Source organism: Molossus molossus, unplaced genomic scaffold (genome assembly GCF_014108415.1).
Source record: "Molossus molossus isolate mMolMol1 unplaced genomic scaffold, mMolMol1.p scaffold_m16_p_19, whole genome shotgun sequence".
Taxonomy (NCBI): Eukaryota; Metazoa; Chordata; class Mammalia; order Chiroptera; family Molossidae; genus Molossus; species Molossus molossus.
Window position 1 is genome coordinate 55,386,496 of NW_023425354.1, and position 19,176 is coordinate 55,405,671.

Below are 19,176 nucleotides of genomic sequence, written 5' to 3' on the forward strand. Positions count from 1 at the left end.
CCTCTGAGGCCTAGCTCAAAATCCGCCGCCTGTGATCCCTGCTTCTGCCTCCCAGGGAAAAAACATTTCTCCTTCCTAGCTCATTCATGGTATGCCAAGAATACAATGAATAATGCAAATAGGGTTTTTACCTTTCCTATTAGATTGATTCTATTTCTTTATATTCTTCCCTAGGCCCAGAAGCCTAGTAAATAGAAAATTAAAGTTTGGATGCAAACCAAAGGCTTTCCAAGACCGGAGACTGGTACACGTCTTTCAATACGATCCTTTAATAAGTGAACGCAGCAGCACTCAGGGCTGCGACAGGGCTCTGTTTCTCTTTCCTGAGGAGTAAGGAAACCGCTCCGGGTCCCTAGCAGAAGCCCACCAGCCGGAGGGTGTTGGGGAAGCTCTTGCGCATCCCCATGCACTTCTCCTGGTCGATGTACAGAGAGTTGGCTTTGACAGCCAGGTCGTGCTCCAGGGTGGCTTTGGTGTGGACCAGGGCCTGCAGGGTGTCCTCGGCCTCCCTCAGGCGCCGCTGCAGAGTCTGGATGGTGTCGTCCACCTCGTACACCTCGTTGACAAGGCTGTGTGAGAGAAGAAGCGCCCGTAGGTCAGCAGAAGCCACGTTTCCAGTAACGGTTAGTAGCTGAATCAAGGACGTGCATGGTTAGTGAATTCCTAGTAGAGGTGTGGCCACTGTGCTGGGCTCAGATGGAGTCCCCAGAGGTACAGGTCACACCAACATCAGAACTACTTCATTTGCAAGATTGCCAAGGAAGCAATATTTGTGTGTGGTCCTAGTATCTGGCCAGGACCACTCCCAATAACTATACCCAGAACCCAAAGGGCAAACTAAGCATATTTTGGGGACACAAACACACTTTTACACACACACACACACACACACACACACATTACACAATAACATTTTTTAAAAGAAGGACTTTTTTAATATTTTATTTTTTTTAATTAGTAAAAATGAAAAATAATTAAAAATTAGCTGGACTTTCTTACATTTATTTTATCATTAAAATTATTTTTGTAGTTAGGAATAGGGGGATACCCAATTTGAGTGGGGTAGAGAGAGGGATTAGTCAATGGAGCACTTCTCAAATTACAATGCCCCCTCTCCCCTCAACAATCTCCCGAGGTAATGCTCCAGTGTCCCTGAGTAAATATACTTGTAATACTTGTAACCGTCGGAAACTTAATAGAATATGAAAATGATTCCATGTAAAATCAGCTACATAAACTGTGAAATGAATTAGAGATCTAATTATGTTATGATGATTTAAAAATGATACATTTTTCATTCAAACTAAAAGGAAAAACAAATTTACTTCATGGAAAATCTAGTATTTCCTCAATTATGTGAATTGATATTGTTTTAATTTCTATTTTTTTATTTTTTTATTTTTTTGTTGTTCAGATAGAGCGGGAGGGAGAGAGAGGAAGAGAGAGAGAAACATTGATGTGAAGGGACACATCAAGTGGCTGCCACCCGCACAACCAACCAGGGCCGGGGACAAACTGCAACCTAGGTACGTGCCCTTAGCGGGAACCGAACCCGGGTCTCTCTGTACCGCAGGCCGACACTCCAACCACTGAGCCAAACTGGCCAGGGCTTTATTTCTTTATTAGTGAACCTTTCCTAAATGTCTGTTGGTCGTCTTGCATTTCTTCTGTGAACTGCCTCTGTCTTGTGCTCCCTTTTCTACTGAGATATTTCTGTTTATCTTATTCATTTGCAAAGAGCTCTTTCAGTACCAAGAATATCGATTTTTTTTGTCTGTTATGCTTGTGCCAAATATTTCCCTTAATTTCTTTTTTGCCTTTTAATGTTATTTATTATGCTTTGTTATATGTAAGAGTTCAGTTTTTACTAAGCCAAATTTCTCTTTTTTTCTTTCTGATTTCTTCTCTGGTGTTCAGAAAGCATTTCTCTTCCTGAAGAGCAATTAAGCAAGGGCTCCTTTACCTGCTGAACTGGCCAACAATACCCAAGGGAGATGACCATGTGGTCACTCGGGATTAAAAATAGGAAACAGATTACAAAAAGACAATAATAACTCATTTATTAACTACTTTATTATATGTATAACATAGTATATAATATATGCTAATATGTAGCAACTATCCTATCCTAAGTCCTTTACATGATCAGACAATTTAATCCTAATAACAACACTCTGCAGTAGATACTGTGATTATTCCCATTTTACAGATGAGGAAACCGAGGTACCAGGACCTTAGGTAACTGTCCTCAGAGCTTTGCCTGGAACTACCCATCTGCTGCTTTTATTCACCACGCTGCTCCCCTGCTTGACTCTGGTCAGTCAAAAGCACAACTCCAAGTTCACCAAATTTTAAACAGTTATTCCAAGTTACGGTTTTTCTTCATTTTGGGGTTCATCTGTCAGCAGACTGGTGGCACATGACATTAATCGAAATATACAGCAATATAAAGAGTTCAGTGACAATAAACAAAGGGACACATCTATGTGGATACCCTTAGAGACAGAAAGAGATTTCTTGATCACAGAAAAACATTCAGACCCTATTAAAATCATGATACCAAGGCCATTTTATAGCTTCACAGAACTTTGCAGCTGGAAAACCAATGAGAAAGGTCATCGAGCCTAGTTCCCTCACTGTACAGACGAGAAACCAGACGCAGAGGCCTGGCGAACTGCCCTCTCAGGACCACGGCCGCCTGCCTTCACAGGCTGCACATGGTTATCCAGGAAGCTAGGGAGGAAATAAGGAGCCCCAGGAGCCGTCATGAACTAGATCTCATTTCCTGCCCTGCTCTCCAAGTTCCCTTTGAGAAAAGGACAGAAGCAGAAACCCAGGATGTTGGCCTCAACACACTGAACCCCTTTTGCTAAGGCCATGTCATTGCTATCTATAACCCCCAAAGTGTAGGGTTGCCAGATAATAAACAGGATGCCTGGTTACATTTGAATTTCAGATACATGTGTACTTTTTTTAGTTAAGTATGTTTTTTAATTGTGGTAAAATACAAATAACAAAAAATTTGCCCTGTTGAGCATTTTTACGTGTCAAATCCAGTGGCATTACTTGCATTCACATTGTACAACCATCACCACCATCTATTCACAGAACTGTTTTCACAAAATGGAAACCCTGTCCCCATTCAACAGGAACTCCCCCCCCCCCCCAGCCCCTGACAGTCACCTTTCTGCTCTCCCTCTCTGTGCATCCGATCACTCTAGGGACCCCATACCAGTGGACTTATGCATTATCTGTCCTTTTGTGACCAACTTACTTCACTCAGCATAAGGTTCTCAAGGTCAATCCATGTGGTAGCAGGTGTCTGAATTTCCTTCCTTTTTAAGGCTGAATAATATCCAATGTAAGTATTTTTACTTAGCATAAGTATTTTCAGTTTATTGCCTGCAATATTTGGGCTATACATACTGAAAAATTATTTATTATTTATCTGAAATTCAGATTTAACTGGCTGTCCTGTTCTAATTTGCAAAATCTGGCAACCCTGCCACAGGGCCAGAACAGTGCCAGGGCCCAAGTGGGTTCTCACAGACTGTTATTGTTATTAGAATGGCACCAATTGTTCTATTCACAACCCTGCCTGCTCCCCTTTCCTACAGGACACATTGTAATCATACTTAAGGAGATGCTCAAACCAGCGCTGCTCCTGAGGTTGGGGGTGAGCGGGTGGAGAGGGCAGAAGGGGCCTCATTTTGCAGGTCTGTACTATTTGAGTTTCCTTTAAAATCAGAATGTATTCCTATCTTACTTGTGAAATTAAACAAACAAACAAAAACTTTTAGAAAAAAAATGTAAGCGAGGTGAAAAGTTTACCATAAAAGTATAAAGGAATAATTCATAGTGTTATCTTGTATTTAGAGTAGATTATGACAACATGAGAGGAAAAATGTTATTGGGTAACGATAATGAATGCCATAGCCAGATGATGAAATACTATGCAAGCACTACCTAAAAAAACCCCAAAACACTGTACTTGCAATAGAGAAAGAGGCCCGCTTACCATGTCAGTTGAAAGAGTCAAGATTTTAAATCCTATATGCAGAAAGATCACAATTTTGTTCACGTGCTTGGTGGCAAATACAGCAAATTGCTAACTTTGGTTATCCCTCAATGGCACAAAGAAAGGAAGATGGTTTTGATCTCTTATTTCATTTTCTGACTTTTCAGTCATGAACTGATACCACTCTTACAGGCAGAACAAAGTCAATATTTTTCAAAAAGGAAACACCATTTTGAGGAATCTGAACTCTCTGACTTTTGGAGACATGTCGGAAGTGACTTGGCCGAGTGACAACTGGGGAGCATCCCATTCCCTTGGACAGCGTGACAACCACATGATGACTGGCCCCCAGACTCCCCGAGTGGCTCCGCCACGCCCTTGTCTAGGCACACCTTTCTCTCCGCTATGCTGACCCGGGCCTAAGTAGAGTAGGGAGCAGGTGGGCCACCAGCACCCCATGCCAGCTGTGTCCCATCTCAGGCTATGGTGACATCATCCTGAGGATGCTGAAAACCAAACCCTCTGATCCTCACAACCCCACCCTCTTCCTCATAGTCCCATCCTTTAGTCATCAAATCTGTTATTTCTGTCCCCCAGGTCCTTCCCCCTCTGCATGGCAGGCATGTCCATCGTGACATGGTGTGTGCCTGGGTGTGCTTGCTGCCTCTGACCTCCCATCTCCTTAGCCCAACACCATCTGCTAATGCATGCCATCCCCAAAGCCCAGAGGAACGGACACTTCCTCCTCGCGACCCTCCCTGAACCCTGGCACTAGGCAGCGGCCCAAAGTCCAGTGCTGGGGTTCCAGGAGCACCAGCCCTCCCGTGGCCCGCAGGGTGCCTGTGGCTGCCTGGTCACTGTTTGCCCTGCAGGTAAGCAGCTCCCTGAAGCACCAGCGCCCTGCGCTGACCCACCGTGCTCGAGGCTGAACCCAGCAGCCCCTGCTGCCGACAGGGTGCAAACCTGCCTGACGGATGACGACCAACGAGGTTAGGAGGCCGCTGTGGGAGGAGCGCTACCCAGGGAGCCGAGTCCACAGGGTCTTTCAAGGAGAACCAGACCCCAGGCGATGGAGACTGCGAGGAGGAGCCTGGACGGGGCCTGGGGATTCAGCTTCCAGCCCATTTCAGACAGCCTGCCAAGCGCCCCACCCCACCCCGCCAGCGCCCCACCCCACCCCGCCAGCGCCCCGAGAAACGCCCACGCCATGCGTCTTTCCTCCTGGAACCTGTGCCGGTTTTCTCACATCCATCGGTGGGGGAGGAATGGAAACCGCAGCGCCAAGTTTCTTTCGGTCTGGGGTGGTAAACACCATCTGAGAGCTGCTATAAAGCATATTTTGCTGTTGTTTAGATGAAGTTGGATTAAAAATGAGTCTTTTCTGATGCTCCCCGGGTATACAACATCACTAGGAAAGAAACAGACCTTCAGGGAGGCTGCTGGCTTGGCGGTAGTGGGAGCTGGGCCTGGGCTGTGCACAGCCTCGCTGGGCCGGCCTGTCATTGCCCCCGCCTGAGCCCCTTGCACCGGCTTCCAGGGAACGGAGCCCACAGGGAGGGAAAGAGGCAGGGAGACACACGAGTCTGGACTCCTCGAAGCCAAATAGCAGTCTCGTTGAAGATTTATCTGAAGAAAGTTTTGAAAAACATACACATTAAAATATCAATGTTCACCCTGGCCAGTTTGGCTCAGCAGTTAGAGCGTCGGCCTGTGGTCCAGAGAGACCCAGGTTCGGTTCCCACTAAGGGTGCGCACCTTGGTTGCAGTTTGTCCCTGCCCGGGGTTGGGTTGAGCGGGTGGCAGCCACTCAGTGTGTCTCTTTCACATCGATGCCCCCTCCCCCACTCTATCTGAACAAAAAATGGAAAAATGTCCTCAGGTGAGGAGATATATATATATATATATATATATATAGATATAGATATAGATATAGATATATCTCAATGTTGTTTTTTTTTTTAAGGAATTCAAGACACATAGAACCAGGCAGTGAACGCCCTGGTTTCCACCGCTGTGAGCACAGAGGGAGGCCCGCCCGCCCGCCTGCTGCACCCAGAAGTCCATGTTTCTTCGTCCCTCAAGGCCACACTTCACTGTGGGTTTCCGCGTTCTGGCAGATCATGGGAGCTGATCTGAAACCACTCCTTTTGGGGGAATTACAGAACTGAAAAACATTTTGCGTTCAAATACAAATAAAGCTACCATAGTTTAGAAAAATGTATCAGGATTATTTAGGTGCAGCAGAGCCTGGGCTGGCCTGCCACCAAAGATGCCACGGATGTTTAGAATTACTTTTGAAAGAACCCATTTAGAAAAATTTAAATGAAAATAAATGTCTCGAAATGAAAACAGCAATTTTTCTCAGTCCTCACTCCCTGGAGTTTATGGGCTTATTTTTTTCTTAATCTAGCCGGCCAAAGGGCTGCTTTCAGAGAATGATCAGTAGAAGAGGAAAAATAACCCCCTCCCCCAATAATAATCCTAAATTCCGCTGTTGTTACTGGGACCATATTTTTGGCAATGCTATTTTAACAAGAAATCTTTACAGAAACAAAAGTAGGTTTTGTCCTAAAGTCAATGAAGAAGCAGAGGAAATAGACATACTACAAAGTCGACAGGAAGTCAAGGAAAAGCGACTTCTGTTTAGCTGTGAAGGAGAAGAAAGTACAAGCCATTCAGCTGCTCAGAAGCTGCTGTGAATGCCTCATTGTTTGATAACTCCAAGTCGGATTAGACCACTACTCAAAAGCCTTTCCGAGAGCAGCCCTCGGCTTGTCTGATGGCAGTCGGAACCCCTATCGCTACTTGGGAGGCCTCAGGAAAATCGTTTAGAGCAGGAAACTTCAGTTCAGTTTCTCCTAATCAGATTTCAGAAAGCCACAATTTGTGATCCACTGGTAACTGGCCAAATGAGTGTGTTCCCTCTGGCAGGCTCTTCTGAAGCCTACCGGTCCTGCCGACTGGCCATCCCAGGCCCCACCTGGCAGGGCAGCTTGTCCTGTATAATGGAATCTGTATGAGCAGGGATTCTATGGAACTCGCTTTGAGAGATATGTAGCTGGCTGACCTCTGTGGCTGTGGCCTAAGATGACGGCTGCCCTGGGAGACACGTGGTTAGCCTGTCTGCTTACATTCTGAAGCACGCTCCTCAGCATCCAACACAGACAGCGTGGGGAGTGTTTTGCAGCAACACTCTCCCTGGGGCCCTCAGTCGTCCTCTGTGAGAGAGATGTGGATACAGTGCCTGCTTTGCTGACTCATCCCATATGGGCATTGAGGTCAGACAAGGTCAGACACATGACAGGGAATGGTGAAAACACCTCCATGTGAAACATGGGGAAGCAGATGCAAACAGTTGGTGTGGATTCAGGTGCCACGCGGCCCACTTCTGCCTCAGTTTCCTCATTCATCAAATGCAGACAATGAATGAGGTAGTGTAGCGTGCTCAGGGCAGTAGCCAGCACAGAATGAGATCACGAAACGGTAGCAGCTGCTGTTATCGCCTCCATCACTGTCTTCCTTACTGCGTTCATCATCGTTGCACGCACAAACACCACCCTTTCCTTTCCCTCCAGAAAATCCACACGTGTTTCTTTGGTGAAGCTCAAAGTCGTTTTAGCCCTGGATAAAGCATGCACGGTGATAGAGAATTCCATCCTGGGGCCAGGGAGACCAGACCGGTGGCATCTCTGCCCAGAAACAGCGGTAGATTTCCCGTGCTGCCCTTTGTTCCTGCAGCTGCTCGGCCTCTGCCAAGAGGCATTTCTGACCTAAATATAGCAATACTGAGATCCAGACAGAAAAGGCAGAAAGCAGCAGGTTCTGGGAAATTAGAAATGAAGCCAGAGTGGGGGGATGGGTGAGGGGCCCTGGCCAATTACTGACAAGCCCATCCGAAATGGAATCTTCGGGGTTAAAACAGTAATAAAGTACAGGCAGCGTGTGGTTGAGAAACTGGTGTCAGATGCCTCCTGCCATGTGTGTGCAGGGGACCTGCTTGATGACCAGCTGTTCTCAACTTCTGAGAACAGAACACACTGAAATGACCCTAACAGCTATTAGGCGTTTTAGGGGATCATGAGGATGCTCTTAATGACAAGAGCAGAGGTATTAACCACCAAAGGAAGCCAACAAGAGCAAACAGATGAGAGCGGATAGACAGAGAGGGTGCGTAAAGTCGTAATGCAAATCCCTTTTCTCACAAGTCTGGCACTGAGGACACAGCAACCCCACTGGCTCTGCTGCGGATGAGCAGGGTGTTCTGGAAACTCCGGAGGACTCCAGGGAAGAGTGGAGGAACCCCAAACCCACGTTGGCCTCACTGAATGAGGCCTGGGGTTTATCACTTTTTTGCGTGTAATGCTGATGCCATTTCCTTTCTTTAAAAATGATGCTAAAACGCACATAATGAAATTCACTGTCCCAGTTGGTTTAAGGGATAGCCCAGGGGCATTAAGTGCGTTCACAGTGCTGTTCACCTACGCCATCATTCACTTTGGAGCATTTTATCATCGCAAACTAAACCCCATGCCCGTTCAACACTAGCTCCCACTTTCAGTGATTTTAAAGAAGGCCCCGACCCAATGAGCATCACTGTGCTCTTTCTTATCACCAGCATGTTGGCAGAAAGCACCTTCAAAAAGAACGCGGAGCCAGGCAGGCTGGTGGACTGTCCCCTCCTGCCAGGGGCGTGGCCTCCCCACTCACCGTAACTGGGCCATGTCTCTGCACAGCTCTATGTTCGGTCTCCTCGTCCGCTCATCCAGTCTGGTCTGAGCCACCTTCAGGAAGGCACACTTGTCCCTGATGGCCTTCTTGATGGACTCGATGGTCATTTCAGTCTGGAAAATCTCCTGCAGTGTCTGTGGGAAGAGAAGCAAATGCCCGATGTGGCGCGGTGCACCCCGTGCTTGTTCTTCCTCCTGCCTGTCCGCAGGGCCGTCCACCCGGGGTGGAGGTTGGTTCACTGAGAGACCCCGCTCCTTCCTGCCCTACCCGGGAACCCACAGGGTGCTGCTGCAGCCTCTGTCTGCCCTGGAGAGCTGACTGCATGCATCTTCGCAGCCCTTAGTCCAGGGACATCAGCCAGGGTGGGAATTTACATCAGATTGACAAATGCTACAAATCAGAGCTTTTTTCTTTTCTTTTTTCCCCCCAGATCACCCACTGTTAAGTGCTGATCCACAGACCTCTGTGTGGAACTGTAAAGTGAGGCCGCGGGGCTGGACTGGCCCTGCTTCCCCCTGGAGTCAGCTTGTCCAGGGCTCCGGCTCGCTCCTTCCAGCTGACCTCGCGGAGATGCTTGCCTGCGCTGGAGGGTTTGCCTCGAAGCAAATCAAGGTCAAGCTTCCGGGAGCCTCGCTGGCAAGGGAGGGGCACTGGCAATTTTGTTAGTCCTCATTTTATACCCTTTTTTCTAAAACGTGGTCCCCCAAATTGCATGAACCTGGTTTCCTCTGTGAAGTGAGCCCCTCCTCCATGCTCTGAACCCCTTCCTTCTCCTCCTTGACTTCTGCACTCCCATTTCCCCACCCCCTTCCCCCATCACTCTCCCTCCTTCTGCCCTTTTCCTTCGGCCTGGAGACACATCCAAGCATCACCCAATTCCTTTAAAACTGTATGTCTTTACACCACTCTCTCATCCAGTCCCACCTGGTTGCTTCAGCCGGTGGTCTCTGCTCAAGCTCACAGCTGGCTACTCAGGATGGTCTTACTGGCTCCCTGCGCTCCCCTCACCTGACCTCACACGCCTCTGCACCGCCTCTGGCTCTAACTGCCCTCCTGAGCCTGCTCTCCAGCCCACGCAGAGGCCTTTCCATGTCTCCCCTCCTTGAATCCCTCGAGTTTCTCTAGCCAAGTGCTGCCCGAACTCCTCACTTCCAGCGCAAGGTTCTGTCCCTAGACCACTGTCTGTTACACCCTTTCTCCTCCTCTGAAATCAGGAATCATCCAGATTCAGCGCTTGGGTAAGCCAGGAACTCTTGAATCTGTCACGTGAACTTTGACCCCTCCCACACTCCAACAATCTGCTTTCAACCCTCATTACACCGGTTTCTGTCACCAAGGCCACACTCTGGAGCTTCTTGTCTCTCACCATGGGAAACAACTGCTTTTTCTGCTAAATGAACATTTTAGCTGTAGCGCCAAGGGGTTCATTCTGCACCTTTCTGATGGAACTCACCTTTTTCTGTGTATATGTCTTGCCTCACGGTAAGACACAAGATAGCAAGGTCAATGTGTCATTCACATATGTATACCCCAAGGTATACACATATATCCTTGAATGTAGCTTTGATAAGCTGAATTCTACCTTCTTCTCTACCCCCTCAAATTCATATGTTTATGTCCTAACTCCTAGTGCCTCAGATGTAACTAAGTTAAAATGAGGTTAGTAGGCTGAATTCTAATCCAATATGACGGGTGTCCTTAGAAGGGGCAAAGACACGGACACCGCAGAGGGAAGACCATGTGAGGACACGGGGAGAGGAGGCCACCTACACACCAAGGGGAGAGGCCAGAAGAATCAGCCCTGCCCACACCTTCATCTCCGACTTCCAGCCTCCAGCAGTGACGCAACCATTCCTGCTGTGTAAGCCCCTCAGTCTGAACATGTTCGGCAGCCCTAGCAAACCGATACAGTTGTAAATAAAATCCGGGGAAGCGAAGGGACTCCGTCACGTCAGTCTTCTGAAAGGTCTTTACACGGATACCTTTCCATTAACATCCTCCCCAGTCTGGCTCCAACCTACCTTTCCAGAACACCCACCATCATACCAGCCGAAAGGGTCCCTTCACCACCTGAACTTCACCTCTGATTGGCTGCCTCTGCAGGCTTTGTTCAAGACGTTGCTCACCTGTCAAGTTCACTTCCTCCTCCAGATCCCAAAACACTTCCTGTATTTGTTATTTGGTGACCAAAATGTGTAACTTTTCTATTGCTATTAATTACTCATAAGCTTTTCATATGTATGTATCTTTTCTCTATAAATGTAAGTTTCCTGGGAACAAGAACTACATTTTATCCTTCGTCCTGCCTTTCATAGTAGGCAGCACCCTGTCTGACAGTAAGTGTGCGCCCAGAGGAGGCGTCGCGAGAGGGACAGATGGCTGCATCCTGAGAAAACACAGTGCCCTCAACTGGGAGACGTCCCCTTAGAGTGGCATGACCGACTTGTAGGTTCTTAGAAACAGAAATGATGAGCAGATGCAGCTGGATCTGAAGTGACAAGAGCTCCAAGACTGATACTAAGTGAAAGAGCCCTCGTTGATCTTGAAACATGAATTCTGATGGAATCCTTCACTTTAGGATCATTATAAAACCCTTATACTTAGAACACGCAAAAGTTCAATATCAGAAACACTTTGAAATACCTAATAGTTTCCAGTATTCGGTTTTGTACTCCAGAAAAAAAAAAAAAGTGCCTAAAATAATTTAACAGAAAACATTCCCACCATATGTTCTAATAATAAATTCACTTCCTAGTTACATAAAGTGATTCATTAAGCCTCGATAATATTTTTGTTTCTGTTAAAAATACTACGAAGCTTTTATTACATAGTGCATTCTTTGTGTTCCCCAAACCAGTGGATTCTAATTTCAATCTGACACCTGGCTACCTTACTAAAACAAATAGTGCCTTTTGTACTGTTTTTAACTTCTCTTCGTCTGTGCGGCCAGGAGGTCGGGTGCCTCATGTTGTGTCTTGGGAGCAGCAAGAGACCTGTGGTCCCAGAGCCCCTGCTCCATCCAGCCAGGTCAGCTAAGGGTAGCCCGGGTGCTTGACTTACCTTTGCTAAGTGAACCTGAATCTTGTTTTTAGCATCTGCAGTCTCGGCGATGCGGTTCGTGAAGGCCAAGTTCACCTTGTTGAACTGATTCCACATCTCATTGGCGGTCACGACCAGGAGGTTCTGAATGTCATCTCTTAGTTTGGCTGAGGCTGTTCGTTCACTCTGAGAGCGAAGAATATTGTCATCTGTGAATTTGGCCCAGGACTCGGGCACCGAGACCCTGTGAAAGGGAAGTAGAAGCAGACATTGATGACAGTGAGGGACTGGCCATCATTCCTCCTGTTCAAAGACCACATCACTGGTCCTGGTTTTAGTGCACACAACATAAACATCACAGCAAAGCTTATTTTAAATTTTCCTTAATTGCTTCTTATTCTACTGCTAACCAGTTTCCTATAAATCCAAAGCATAAACTAACTCTTCTGTCAATTTGGAGAGGAACAAAAGGATTGAGGAAGGGCAAGGGTATGTAGGTTCATTAGAAATGCATCACATCAGCTTAATAAGTGTATAAAAATATTCAACCTCAAGAACAATCAAAGCAGCTGTGGAAACACCAACATACTAATAACCCTTTTATCATAAAAGCAAAGAGGGAAGAGAATAATGATTTGCGGGTGAGCATATCTAGAGAAAAGTTCTCATATGCTGTGTGTAGGAATGTTGGCTTGGTACAGCCGTGATGGAGGGTAAAGTCAGTGTACCTCAAGATCCTTTCGAATGTGTATAGCCCAGACAGGTCACTTCTAGAAATGTTTTTGTTGAAGTATAATTGACATATAACATTGTATTAGTTTTAGGCATAAAATATATTGAATATATATCTATATATCTCAAAATGATCAGCTCAATAAATACAGTTAACATCCATCACCACACATAATTACATATTTTCTTCTTGTGATGAGAACTTTTAAGATTTATTCTCTTAGAGACTGTCCAATATACATACAGTACTAATTATAGTCACTCTGCTGTACTTGGCATCCCCAGAGCTAAAAATACCGAACACTTCATGAATTTCCACATCAGTCCTGCCCAGGGGCCACGCTAACCATCTAGTGTTCCAACATTAATGTGTGCTAATGAAGCAAACACTTTTTATTTTTTTTACCCCAAGGAAATAATGCTCCCAAAGATGTACATGTGAAGATACTCATTTTCAGCAATATTTATGTCAATCCCTGAAAAACTGGAAACAGCCTGATGCTCAAAGGTAAAACTGAGTAAATTATAGTACATTTAAAAAAGTATCCCATAGAGTGTGCAAACTCACGTTGCAGAAGAATGTTTCCACAAGCAACGTTTTAGATATATCACAAAGTAAAAAATCAGACATGCTATTCAAACAGCATGCATGAAATACCATTATTTAAAAACAAAATCTGTATCTCCTGCATGGACAGGAATTTGAAGGACTAATGATTAATTGTTAACACCGGGCATCTCTGGGTGGTAGACTCATGGGGGACATTTCTTTACTTGTTGGTATAAGGCTCCTACTGTTGACTAGAGGTTTTAGCTCAGGCCTCAATGACCCCAAATCACACCCTATCCAGTCCACAGCCTGTCATTCTCTGAGAGGTGGCTAAGAGTTCATGTTGCAAATAGAAGGGGCCCTGCATGGAGGGCTCTGTGGTCAGAGTGTGTGGTTTCATCCCAGCCTACCCTGTCCCTGGGAGGAGAGGGAAGATACTCCTGGCTCACCTCAAGCCAGAGAAGGGGCATTGCTGGGGGCCACTTAGGACATAGCGTCTGAATCTGAGTCACACCTGCTTTGGGGGTGACAAGCCCTAAGGAGAGAATACATCTGGGGTTTACTGTGCAAGGGGGAGGGGGCATGAGTGTGGGATAGAGCACAAGAAAACTTTCTGGGTGATTCAAATACTATCTTAACTGTGGTCATAGTCACATAGGCATAGAAATGTATCAAAATTTATGAAAATTACACTTACACTGAGCGCACTTATTGCAGGTGAATTTCAGCTCTGTCGAGTTGATGGTTTGGAAAGGGAATGCTTGGGAAGACCGTGAACCCAGGCTTGCGTGCCGGGCCCTGGCACAGCAACCACGGACAGACACGTCTAACCACCAGTGGTGAGAAAAACAGTAAGCTGTTTTCAGCACGCACCCACTGACTCCCGGGCATCAGACACAGGCCGCACTTTCCTTTAACCTCATCCGTGTGTTCAGGGTTTTCTGCATCTAGCAGGTGTTCTCTTCCCAGGTGACAAACATTCCTTCCCAAAGGAATTCAGGAGGGAAGTGCCACGCCTGCCGGCGGAGGCTGGTCCAGTGTCTGTTCCCTTCCCACGTGCCCCTGGGTTTCCTGTTTCCACCTGTGAGCTATCTCATTTGGAAAGAAGGGAGAACCGATGAAATAACATCGAGAGCACAGGAGCAGCATGTGCCTGACTTACGTCGCGTCGACCCTCTCCACACCACGAAAGTAGCTGATGCCGTCCGACGTGTTCCGCAGATGGTGACACTTGTCGTCGATCTGGTATGCCGCCTGCTTATCATGCAGGTCCTTCTCCAGCTCGTGCTGGGCGGCTCTGTTAGCTCTGCAACAGAGGGAGGGGATGGGGCTTCAACTGCGGGTGACCATGTCACGAGAGGAAGAGCAACTGCCCTGCTGTGTTGAGACCCACCCAGTACTGCTCTCCAGGTCCCTCCTGTTCACACAATGTCCAACTTTTCAATGAAAAGGAGCCTTCCCTGGAGATGTCCACACATGTGATTAACTAGAACCCTGCCCATAATGCCCTCCCACAGGGCTTTGAGAGAAGAGGTGCGGATAAACAGAAGTCAAGTCTCTGGAGCCCCAGGACTGGAGCCCATCTTCCTAAAATAATTGTTGCAGACAGGACACTGGTTTAGAGGAGTCTGTTCGCAGCTGTGCTCCCCTTTCCATCTTCCTTCTCGAATTCTACATCCCGACCCCTTTCTCCTCCATCCTCTGCTGGGAAGTGGCGAGGCACCTGTGGCCCAGCCTCTCTCTGCAGGCGACCTCAGTGTGTGCTCACGCTAGGCCTGAGTAGTCCTCTGGGAGACAGAAACCCAGGGTCAAGCCGAACATCCCGGGCAGGAGTCAGAATGCTTGGAACAAATCAGAACCGGGTGGGCTCCCAGGCTCCTGTGCTTCAGCCGCTGCCCTCCTGGGAAGGAGGGGACCTTGGTGAGCTCTGGGAGGCATGGTGTTTCCTGCCCCGCCAAGCAGAAATGAGGCCTGGCAGCTCACTGCCAAAGAGACAGGCCCCAGGGTGGGCATTGGTGACAAGTGAGCCAGTTTTCACTCATGGAGTAGTTCATCCAACTAATAATAGTCGGGTGCCCTCTGCATCCCGACCGTGCTGCAGGGGGAGTGCAATAGAACAAGCATCTCGCCCCAGGGAGCTTGCATCCTGCTGGGAGGGGCCAGGGAATACTACTAAAGCATAAGAATAAGCAAATCCTGTGGCTTGTTAGCCGGACAATGCAAAACCCAAAGCAGAAAAAGGGGGGCGGGAGTGTGAATGATGATTTTAAACAAGGTCCTTGGGGGTAGGACTCCTGGAGGTGCGGCTTTGAGCAAAGGCTGGCCGGGAGCGCCAGGCCCTGCAGAGCCTCAGCGGACACCGCAAGGCATCAGGTTTTCCTCCCGATGAAGGGAGAGATCACTGACTTACAATTTAGAGGGTCATTCTGGTGCTGGATTGAGAACAGCCTGCAGGGGCAGGGAGTCCCGTTGGCAGACAAGTGAGAGATGATGGTGGCTTGGACCAAGGGGTAGCAGTGACGGAGGTGAGAAATGCTCAGATTCTGAATATGTTTTAAAGATGGAACCAAGAGAATCTTTGACATTGGTTAGAAAAAAGAGCTGAAGCTCAGTGATTGAAATAGCAAATTCCATCAACTAGGGTGGGCTGGGCTGTGGGCTCAGCGGCTCGGGAGAGGACATCCTGAGCTTCAGTGTCCACGAGACATCCAAGTGGAGGTACCAAGGAGGGTATTGGCATTTGGGAGAAAGTTCTAGGCCAGTAATAAAAATTTGGGAGGCATCAGCATATAGATAGTATTGAAAAAGTAGAACCAGATGGTCTTAATTATTTCTGTATTCCCAGAGCCCAGAAATTGCACGGAGTTTAATGGACTAGTTCTAGCTGCAGCACCCCTTTAACTGAGCCGGTGCCTTTGGGTCAGTCACCCGACCTTTCAGGTCTCTTTTTAAATTTTATTTGGAAAGTGGAATTGAGGGTAGCAGCATGCCAGCCACCTGCATTTTGTGAAATCTGAAACAGTATCCATGTGCACAGGGTGAAGGGTAGCAAAGCCCCTTCCCTTGCTCCTCTGTGTTCAGCCTCTGACCTCAGGTTGTTGGTTGACACTCAGGATTAGAAAGCCTTTCTCATTTGTTGTTTGGGACGTGGATGCTGCTTAGTTTTCCTTCACTGACCCCCTCTGACCTGATCTCAGAATCTCCTAAGGGGAGTCCTGAAGCCAGCCCCTCATCAACCAATTTTATAGCCCAAGATGGGAAAAGTCTTGGCTGCCACATTGGTGCCTAATGAGTTGCCATTTTCAGCCAAGATCCAAACTAGGTTCTTCATCGTACTTTCCAAGACAAGCAGAGTAGAAAAACCCGCTGCCCATCACCTTGGCTGGACCAAGCCCAGGGACCGTGTCAGGAATTCAGGCCCCCACAAAGTCTGAGGAAAGCCATCCCGGGAAATGAGATAGGCATTTTGCCCCGCTCTTTAAGAGCCCTGAACAAGTGCACATGCGGAGACAGAACTCTGCACAGTGCTAGGCCAGGACTGAGACAGTGTGCAGCAGAGACCGATCTGAAAATGTGGCTGTCCAGGGCGGAACAATCTGGGCCAAGAAGAGCAAGGGACACAGAAGGTTTTAGATCATAAAGAAAACTGGGGATTCAGAACTGGACCAGAAGAAAACAACAGAAGCAATTCTTTGTGTTTGTGAAATTCCTAGGGAACAGAAACCAGAAATTTACTGCCCAGTATTTATAGCTTAAGTAAATTGTACAGTTAAACATACCAGGAGCAGCGAGTCACCCTTAATTAATCTGATACCAGTTTCTGAATCAGAGTTTTTCTAATAAGAGTTCAAGATATCTCAAGCATCTAAACCTCACCCACTTTTACAGCCTCGGTCTTTATGGGCAGGGTAGGCAAACTTAGTACGAAGTAACAACACCTTTATGAGGCTCATTGCTCTGGGTATATCACACATAATCCTTGATAACATCACTATAAGCAGAGTCATTGCTTCCTTTGTGTGATCTCATCACAACTTCTTCCGGTGGCTATAACCAAATGAACATTGATTTTTCTATTCATGTTAGGCAGTAGCCTCAGCCAATACTTTTTCTATGTTGACAGCTATTATCACTACTCAAGACCATCTTTGGACTATTAGACCCCCTTCTCAAATCCCCTGCTATCTACTGTTACTGAGAAAAGAGGAATGTGTTTTCTGGTAGAGAATAAGTGGGTGGACAAACGATGCAATGGATGTAATAGATATTGCGATGGTGTGACCAGAGCAGGAAGGTGGATGAACCAGGATCTAACGGGAGATCGGGGAAGGCTCAGTCCTTAAGGAGGTATAGAAAATAAACATAAAAGTGAACCACAATTCATGACTCTTCCAACTCTTGGGATGAACATACACAAGTAAATCTCTTATCAAAGAATAAAAGTCTTTGAGTTCAAAGAAATCTTAGCCATACTCCAAGTTAGGGCAGAAATCCTTTCTATGAAATCTCGAATTATTTTTTAAATAAAAATTAAAAGCGAGTACTCCAAGTACTCATTTTAACCTCTAAATAAAAATGTGCGTTGAATCTATGGATTGCTTTGGATAGTATGGAAATTTTAATGATGCTAATTCTTCCAATCTATGAACAAGGTATATGCTTTCACTTTTTAATATCTTCCTCTATTTCTTTTTTTAATGACCTGTAGTTTTCTGCGAAGAGGTCCTTTACTTTGGTTAAGTTTATTCCTAGGTATCTTAAATTTCTTTTGCTGCAATGGTAAACAGGATCCAAAGCAATCTATAGGTTCAATGCAATCCCCATCAAAACACCAATGACATATTTCACAGAACCAGAACAAATACTCCAAAAGTTTATATGAAATCGAAAAAGACCCCGAATAGGCACAACAATCTTGAAAAAGAAGAACAAAGTAGGAGAAATCACAATACCAGATATCAGGTTATACTAAAAGTCACTGTAATCAAAACAGCCTGGTACTGGTACAAGAACAGGCATATAGACCAGTGTAACAGAGCAGAGAACCCAGAAATTGACCCAAGTCATTATGCTCAACTAATTTTTGACAAGGGTGGCAAGAGCATACAATGGAGTAAAGACAGCCTCTTCAATAAATGGTGTTGGGAAAACTGGACAGCTACATGCAAAACAATGAAGCTAGACCACCAACTTACACCATACACAAGAATAAACTCAAAATGGTTAAAAGACTTAAATGTGATGTGTGAATCCATAAAAATCCTAGAAGAAAATGTAGGCAACAACATTTCAGACATCATATGCAGCAGAATTTTTATTAATACAACACCTAAGGCAAGAGAAATAAAGGAAAAATGAGCACATGGGACTACACCAAATTAAAAAGCTTCTGCACAGCAAAAGAAACAACCATTAAAATGGAAAGGTAACCCACTATATGAGAGAACATCATTGCCAATGATACATCAGATAAGGGGTTAATTTCCAAAATATATAGAGTGTTCATACAACTCAACAAAAGGAAGACAAATAACCCAATCAAAAAATGAGCAGAGGACCTAAATAGACACCTCTCCAAACAGGACATACAAATGGCCAAGAGACATATGAAGAAATGCTCAATGTCACTAATAATCAGAGAGATGCAAATTAAAACAACTATGAGGTATCACCTCACACCTGTCAGAATGGCTGCCAACAACTAATCATCAAACAACAAGTGCTGGTGAGGATGTGGAGAAAAGGGGACTCTAGTGCACTGCTGGTGGGAATGCAGACTGGTGCAGTCACTATGAAAAACATTGTGTTACCTCAAAAAGTTAAAATTGAATTGCCATTTGACCTAGTGGTGCCACCTCTAGGAATATACCCTAAGAAGCCCGAAACATCAATCAGAAAGAATATATGTACCCCCATGTTCATAGCAGTACTATTTACAATAGCTAAGATTTGGAGAGAGCCCAAGTTTCCATCAATAGATGAGTGAATAAAAAAGCTGTGGTACATATACGCAATGGAATATTATGCAGCTGTAAGAAAGAAAGATCTCTTATGCTTTGAGATGACATGGAGGGACCTGGAGAGTATCATCTTAAGTGAAACAAGCCAA

At 46.1% G+C, this 19,176-nt stretch overlaps 1 protein-coding gene across 1 annotated transcript in view; it reads right to left on the bottom strand.

The window, feature by feature from the left end:
* Positions 1–255: 255 nt before the first annotated feature.
* TEKT3 (tektin 3) overlaps positions 256–19,176 on the bottom strand; it is a 30,179-nt gene continuing 11,258 nt past the window's right edge. Inside the window, exons 4-7 of the mRNA XM_036269506.1 lie at positions 14,230–14,373; positions 11,807–12,029; positions 8,726–8,880; positions 256–569 (exon numbers count right to left, since the gene is read on the bottom strand). Coding sequence (XP_036125399.1) covers positions 353–569; positions 8,726–8,880; positions 11,807–12,029; positions 14,230–14,373 — 739 coding nt within the window. The 3' untranslated portion in view covers positions 256–352. The remainder of the gene's footprint in view (positions 570–8,725; positions 8,881–11,806; positions 12,030–14,229; positions 14,374–19,176) is intronic.